This window comes from Littorina saxatilis, unplaced genomic scaffold (genome assembly GCF_037325665.1).
Source record: "Littorina saxatilis isolate snail1 unplaced genomic scaffold, US_GU_Lsax_2.0 scaffold_1098, whole genome shotgun sequence".
Classification (NCBI taxonomy): domain Eukaryota; kingdom Metazoa; phylum Mollusca; class Gastropoda; order Littorinimorpha; family Littorinidae; genus Littorina; species Littorina saxatilis.
This window is the reverse complement of record NW_027129537.1, coordinates 30353-38821: the sequence shown is the minus strand read 5'-3', so window position 1 is coordinate 38821 and position 8469 is coordinate 30353. Positions and strand designations below refer to the sequence as shown.

The window sequence follows — 8469 nt, the reverse complement described above, 5'->3', positions numbered from 1 at the left end:
AAATTTGAAACAGATCCATCGAGAACCTTGACCGCGCATCGCGAACAAACACACAGACACACAGACAGACACAAATCGTATATATATCTATATATATATACGACTTGTGTCTGTCTGTGTGTCTGTGTGTGTGTCTGTCTATGTGTGAGTTCGCGATGCACGGCCAAAGTTCTCGATGGTTCTGCTTCAAATTTGGTGGGCATATTCAGGTAGACCCGGTACAGGACACAACCTGGTCGATATTTCAACACGTGCTCTCAGCGCGCAGCGCTGAACCGATTTTGGTTCCACCTCAGCTATTTTGGTTCCACCTCAGCTACCCGGGCCCCCATACCGACACACCAAAGCCAAAGTTCTCGGTGGATCTTTTTCAAATTTGGACACCGTATTCAGCTACACCCCGGACACAATATCATCGATGAGATATTTCAACACGTGCTCTCAGCGCGCAGCGCTGAACCGAATTTGGTTTTTGTGTTCATTTCACCATTATAAGTAACTCTTCCTTATCTTCTCATCTTCTCCATGTTTTCAGCGTTTACCTCCCTTCCTTCGTATGGTGCAGGGGGCATCTTCGGATATTCCCGGCGTTCTGTTACTATTTTTAGAAGGTCACCGCAGTGTCCAGAACGTAAATTGGACCCGTAAATTATCCTCACTGTAAAAGTGCAAAGGTCGAATCAATTTATAGCCACGCGAAAAATACACTGTCATCTATCTCTCTATAGATACGGCTTCTCTGTGTTTGTGTGTGTGTGTGTGTGTGTGTGTGTGTGTGTGTGTGTGTGTGTGTGTGTCTCTATGTGAGCTACACCTGTGCATTGTTCAGTTCTGTTTGTGATGTGGTCTGGCGGCTTTTGTGTAATTTTATGTACTGGCCTTCCTTTGAGAAGCCATAACAGTTCAAAAGGGCTTAGAGATAAGCTCTAACTTGCTCAGTCCTGTTTGAGTGGAGTTCGCCTCCAAAGGTGATTAACACGGTTACATTCGTCGACAAGGATGGGACTCGATATGGTCAGGAATGGCATTATGGCCACTGAATCATTTTCGTGCTGTTCCCATTCCACGAATCTGGGAGGGACCTAAGCTTGGCGGGTCCATTGTTCGGACCCGGCGAATATACTAGAATGAATACCCGCTTCGCCGGGTAGCCGGCTTCGCCGGGAAGAAGTACTTAGAGCCGTAGGCCGGCTTCGCCGGGTCCGAACAATGAACCCGCCAAGCTTAGGTCCCTCCCAGATTCGTGGAATGGGAACAGCACGAAAATGATTCAGTGGCCATTATGCCATTCCTGACCATTATCGAGTCCCATCCTTGTCGACGAATGTAACCGTGTTAATCACCTTTGGAGGCGAACTCCACTCAAACAGGACTGAGCAAGTTATGGCTTCTAAAAGGAAGGCCAGTACATAAATTTACACAAAAGCCGCCAGACCACATCACAAACAGAACTGAACAATGCACAGGTGTTGCTCACATAGAGACACACACACACACACACACACACACACAAAAACACAGAGAAGCCGTATCTATAGAGAGATAGATGACAGTGTATTTTTCGCGTGGCTATAAATTGATTCGACCTTTGCACTTTTACAGTGAGGATAATTTACGGGTCCAATTTACGTTCTGGACACTGCGTTGACCTTCTAAAAATAGTAACAGTAACAGAACGCCGGGAATATCCGAAGACGCTCCACTCACACTATAGTGCACCATTACGAAGGAAGGGAGGTAAACGCTGAAAACCTGGAGAATATGAGAAGATAAGGAAGAGTTACTTATAATGGTGATATGAACACAAAAACCAAAATCGATTCAGCGCTGCGCGCTGAGAGCACGTGTTGAAATATCTCATCGATGATATTGTGTCCGGGGTGTAGCTGAATACGGTGTCCAAATTTGAAAAAGATCCACCGAGAACTTTGGCTTTGGTGTGTCGGTATGGGGGCCCGGGTAGCTGAGGTGGAACCAAAATAGCTGAGGTGGAACCAAAATCGGTTCAGCGCTGCGCGCTGAGAGCACGACGTGTTGAAATATCTCATCGATGAGGTTGTGTCCGGGGTCTCTCTGAATAAGCCCACCAAATTTGAAGCAGATCCATCGAGAACTTTGGCCGTGCATGGCGAATACACAAATACACAAATACACAGATACACAGACACAAGTCGTATATATATATATAGATAGATAGGTATATTTGTGTGTGTGTGTGTGTGTGTGTGTGTGTGTGTGTGTGTGTGAGTGTGTGTGTGTGTGTGTGTGTGTGTGTGTGAGTGTGTGTGTGAGTGTGTGTGTGTGTGTGTGTGTGTTGTGTGCGTGTATGCGTGTGTGTGTGTGTGTGTGTGTGTGTGCGTGGTGTGTGTTGTGTGCGTGTGTGCGTCCGTGTGTGTGTGTGTGTGTGTGCGTGTGTGTGTGTGTGTGTGTGTGTGTGTGTGTCATATACATCGTCACATTTGAATTATATCAGATAATAATCCCCTTTGATTTTTATTTTCATTGTTTGAAGTGGAAAAAGAAAATGTCTAGACAAGTTGTTTGATGAAAATTGAGATGTTTTGCCGAGATAGATTCAACATATTTTGGTCAGATAGGACTCAGTCTGTAGACTAATCTAGTTTTTTCAGTTTCGATCTTTTGAGGCTTGAGCATGGACGGACTATTTTTATGTGGCTTTCAGCAACTTGTTCTATCTATTTGTCTTCCCCTGAATACTACTACCCTCATAACTAAAGCTTGTCAAGAAACTAGCGGATAGTCATTTCCCACATCATTGAAGGCAAGGAAGATCCGGGAAGGTACGGAAGGTGATATAGCACACGCAGTTTGATCTTTTAGGCCGAAAGATTTACGAAAAATGTTAGCAACTTGTTTATTCTACTGGAGTTGTGTGGCCTTCCATGGCTGCCTTCTTGATAAATATAGCTTGTCACGAACCAAGTTTATTGTCATATTCTACATCATTCAAGGGAAAACCACTATATAGCACAAATAGACTGAATAATCATGGCGCCGATCTCCTTTTAGAATGCAGCTGTATCCAGTGGTCAAGCTCAGCCCTGAAAGAGGATGCTGCTGTTTACGCCTGTGACAACTCTGACCTCACTCTGTCATGGGATGTTTCCAAGACAACAGGGGAGACCATCGTTGACGTCCAGTGGTATTACGAGGGGAGATCACAGGAAGTCATCGCGATGTTAGCTCACGGACGTTTGAACGTCATGCCGGCTTTCTCTGGCCGCGTGGAGCTGACAGCCAATGCGGAGCTAGTGATTCATCACGTGACTGCGGGGGAGAAGGGAAACTACTCTGTGGAAGTGACCGCAATGGACAGCAGCGGTCAGCTGATGACACTGAGAAGGACAGTCATGGTGGTCATTGGTGGTGAGTGGTAAAGCCATGCAAGCACGCAAGGAAATACCCAACATTTCTGTGTAAACTTTCCATGGAATGTTGAGACGTAGCAAGGAACAGTTTGTTTCTTCGTCATTCATTGTAATCAATGTATTGCTTAACCTGTTTGGAGTCTTTTTTTTTGACCTCAGTTGCATGCAAGGTTGCTTCAACCCATCTTTTTTGCCTCTTTCGTCTTTTTTTTCTTCCTTTTTTTCTTTTTTTTCTTTCTTTTTGGGCGGTGAGCATATCCTTCTTCATTGGTCTTTTTTTCATTTTTTTTTCAATGAAATTTTAATTTTGTTTTCTTTTGCATTACAGGTTACATTTCTATTAAATTACTTTTTAATTCAACAACAATCTAACTAAGGACAATGGGGATACACCTTTCGTAGCGCAAGTTCTTGTTGAAATACAATTTCCAATGGAATATGCGATTTAGTTTTCTTAACTTTGCTAATGCACATTTTTGCTATCAATAAAACATGGTTAATTAACGCTGATTCCTGACATTTTTCGATTCCGAATAATACATCTGGGACAGCAAGGAACAGTTTGTTTCTTCGTTATTCATTGTAATAAATGTATTGCTTAACCTGTTTGGAGTCTTTGTGAATCTCTTCTTTTCTTGGCGTGTCTTCGTCCCTTCTTCTGTCTGTCGGCATGCTCTCTTCCCTTTAATTCTCTGTCTCTGTGTCTTTCTTTTTCTTCTCTCTCTCTCTCTCTCTTTCTTTTCCTTTGACGAGAGGTCACTGAGTTTCTGCTTAAACCAACCCGGAGTAGGTTCTTCACGCACTTACGTTTTCCTAACCACAGGAGGCTTGATGACAACAGACGGTCAGCTGCACGCGTCCCAGATGGCGGTGGCTGTGTTCAGTAACTCCACACAACAATGGCACGTGGCGCTCGCCTGTGGTACATTCACCTACCCTGACACCCCGCCCGTCACCGTGGAGTGGACCGTGAGTTGGACTTTATGCCAGTCTAATAGGATAGTGCAGTCACGAACGGGTGGTTCCCCTTTGGGTGGTAACTTTCTCGTACACCTCAGGCCTTATTATGAATGTTACATAGCGACACTTGTCACGCTGGTATATGTGACCCTCCACCACGAAATGAGTCGCATGTCACCTTTGCATGATTTTCATATTTTTTACATTTTCCTATAGAATGTGTTATGCTCTATCCAGTGGTGAAAACCGTTTTAGAAAAGAGCGAAAACTGTTTGAGTTACAAGCCTGTGACTATGGCATGCTCTAGACACTCCCCGGATTTATGTTAAGCCTATCGCAGAACCGCGCGAGGTGACATGCGACTCATTTCGTGGTGGAGGGTCACATATAAGTGATGTCGGGATGTGGGTGATGTTGAAATGCCTGAGGCTAGCTTGCATCGTATATGTAGGCATGACTTGTGAGCGTCCCTGTCACGCTAGCACGTAAGGGATGGGTATTGCCAAAATCCCTAAGGCTAACTTGTCTCGGGCAGGGAGGAGTAGTATAGTGGTCAGTATCCCCACATATATAATTCAACCATGTAATAACTGACGATTTTGATAGGTTCTTGGCATGTTATATGGATTGTGAAATAAACGCTTCCCTGTTTGAGTATGTTTAAAAGCCAGTATGTGAAAGGTGAGGCAGATCAGATCTCAGCGACCAAGGGGACAGGACGAGAGGCTGTGTCAGGTGGTCGGTCTCCGGCTTGCCGAGACGATGTCTGCCTATGTCTGTCCAATGCCTGAAATGTTCCTGAACCACGAATAAAGTCACCACCCGGTATCTCAGCGTTTGGTCTCCACGAACGTATGACTGAGTGTGAGAGTGTAACACGAAGTCAGACTAAACACTATTTCCCGACCTTTACATGGTTTTGTCCAAGCTCTGAACAGTAAACTTGTATCAACATTTCATTAACATCGACATCTCAACGATATCAACATTTCATTTACATCGACATCTCAACAATATCAACATTTCATTAACATCGACATCTCAACAATATCAACATCGACATCTCAACAATATCAACATTTCATCAACATCGACATCTCGACAATATCAACATTTCATCAACATCGACATCTCGACAATATCAACATTTCATCAACATCGACATCTTAACAATATCAACATTTCATTAACATCGACATCTCAACAATATCAAAATGTCATTAACATCGACATCTCAACAATATCAACATTTCATCAACATCGAAAATTTCAATAATATTAACATTTCATAAACATCGACATCTCAACAATATCAACATTTCATCAACATCGACATCTCAACAAAATCAACATTTCATCAACATCGACATCTCAACAATGTCAACATTTCATTAACATCGATATCTCAACAACATCAACATTTCATTAACAACGATATCTCAACAACATCAACATTTCATCAACATCGACATCTCAACAATATCAACATTCTATCAACATCAGTACTATATCAGTATCAAGTAATTTAACATCAACATCAACATCTCATCTGTCCTCAGACGCCCTCCGATCAGTCCGTGTCCAGCTCCCAGTACAAGGAGGGACAGTTCCTGCTGCTGCTGGACAACCCTGTGTCGGGAGGGTCCTACACCTGTCACGTTCCTCAGCGCTCCGCGTCTGTCGACTGTCTCCATGGCAACAGTAGTCACGTCAGCTCTACTGTCGTTGTTGATGACGTCAAAGCTCGTCTGACGTTACTGGAGGCGGAAAACCGACAGCTGAAGAAACGACTAGGTAATGTCATAAACCTAGCTATTTCCAAAATCAATGAAAACACTGCCAGGGTCAGCAACGTGTCGAGACAACTGGTTCAGCTTCTCCACGGTTTTTCATACCCAGCCAAAATATCAATTAAACCAAAATGATAAAGAGGTGACAAACAGTATAATAACATGTGGTTTCTTGGTCTATTTTTCTTAAAATCAACGTAAAGTGCCTTTCTTGTTGTGTGTACACATTGACGATCTTTGTTATGCTTCTGTTTATGCATGGTGGGTTTATTCTGTATCTCTGATAATAATTATCGAACATACCGTGTGCGTGTGCGTGCGTGTGTGCGTGTGTGTGTGTGTGTGGACGAGCCGCGCGCTCACTAATAATAGCGTAGGCGCCATAATGGGTGTCGACATTTTATTTCTGAACGATCAATTTCGCTTTAGTTGTTTTTAGTTTGCATACTATCTTCTGCAGGCAAGAAGACACCGCACGTCAGTTTCCACGCCTCGGGACTGAAGAACCTCACTCCAGGTGACGGTGACGTGCTCATCCCCACCAACGTCCTCAACAACTTGGGCAACGGCTACAACACGTCCACAGGCAAGTTCACTGCCCCCTTCAACGGGACCTACTGCTTCATGGCCAGTCTGTGGGGAGGTGGCCCCCATCATTACATTGATGTTTATCTGGTGGTGAATGGCACGCGGACGCTTCGGGTTTTCACGACCTATGATATTCCTGATGGGGACTATGACGCGGCCTCGCTGCAGGCGGTGGTGTATGCACGTGCTGGTCAGTCTGTGTGGCTGCAGGCTTATGGCGGCCTCAACCAGTTCTTTATAGATCCTCGTTCTAATTCTTTCAGCGGATTTCTCATCTCCTATGACCCTTGAGAAATCGTAATGATGCAAACAGCGTAATACCCTGTGATAAAATAACCCTTAAAAATGGAGTATACTGATCTTTCGTTTAGTCGTTATTTAATTTGATACTGTGACACACACTGTGTCAAGCCATGCAGAAATATTAGGATTAATTAAATCGAACTGTTTTGCAAAAAGTAAATGAAAAAATGTTGTAACACCCATCATAGAGTTCTGTAGTATTCCTCTCACCGTTGTCAACATGTAATTAATGTCCTTGGTCATTACATGACATATATTGTTGAAGACTTTTTTCTGGATATAAAGACATTTATTCTGACCTAATCTGTGTTTGTATTTACTATCAGAGCAAACATGAATATGTGTGTGTGTGTGTGTGTGTGTGTGTGTGTGTGTGTGTGTGTGTGTGTGTGTGTGTGTGTGTGTTGTCCTAATGTGCAAGAGTTTATGTGACCACACACACACACACTCACACACACACACACAAACACCCAAACACACACACACACACACACACACACACACACACACACACATGAAGACAAACACGTTGCGTGTGTGTTTGTGTGTGTGTGTGTGTGTGTGTGTTCAGAAATAAGCATTCTTTTACAACATGGATATAGGCTTATTAAAGATCGTACACCGCGTGAAGGGAGGTAAAACACATATTTTGCTGAACTGCCATGCTCAAGAAATTGGTTTGCTCCCTTACCTCCTTCCCTGTGCTTCCTTCCGAGGTTGAATATAGTATGGGCGAGAGAGATCAAATCAAATCAAATCAAATCAAATCAAATCAAATTTTATTTTACGAGGGTTGTGGCATAAGCAATATAAACGAGCTTCTTTTCAACCAGCCCTCGCCCAGAGAGGGACTATTCTAATCTTAAATACATATATACACTAGCTTATATACAAACGTAAAACAATTACAAAAGATAAGCATGACAGTAAAAAAAATTTTTTTAAAAGGCAGAAAAACTATTCACATGACTATATACACGTTGTAGGCTATACATACATTCTTGCGTAATGAAACACTGATGCTTTATGGACAGATATGATCAATATGAAACTAGTCAGAACGAAGTCTTCCATCACTGTGACTTTTCGTAATTTGACATTAATGTAATGAGAGGTGTTTTTTAAAAGTATTGAGACTTGTTGGGACTCGAACTGATTCCGGGAGAGAATTCCACAAAACGCTGCCAGAATAAGCTAAACTTGATTTAAAGAGTGTATATATATATATATATATCCGCGGAATGGGGACGTTGAATTGTCGGCTTGGTTTGGCTTTAAATTTTGTAATGAAAGCACTCGGTGCATGGCCGGAGAGGATTTTGTGAAGGAGCACGTCTTTATTTGATTTAAATCTTTCTTTTAAGGGCAAAATCTTAAGTTTTGTATAATCGTCGAAAACAAGACTGGACAGGGCCGGACTAGGCGAAGAGGAGGGGGGG

At 43.0% G+C, this 8469-nt stretch overlaps 1 protein-coding gene across 1 annotated transcript; it reads left to right on the top strand.

Moving 5' to 3' along the window:
* Positions 1-3030: 3030 nt before the first annotated feature.
* Positions 3031-7311, top strand: LOC138957776 (uncharacterized; the record flags this gene model as incomplete). Its single annotated transcript, XM_070328831.1, has 4 exons — positions 3031-3387; positions 4213-4358; positions 5909-6143; positions 6600-7311. Coding segments are annotated over 4 exons (1157 nt in total), but the record flags the coding sequence as incomplete, so codon positions are not given.
* Between the last annotated feature and the right edge of the window lie 1158 nt (positions 7312-8469).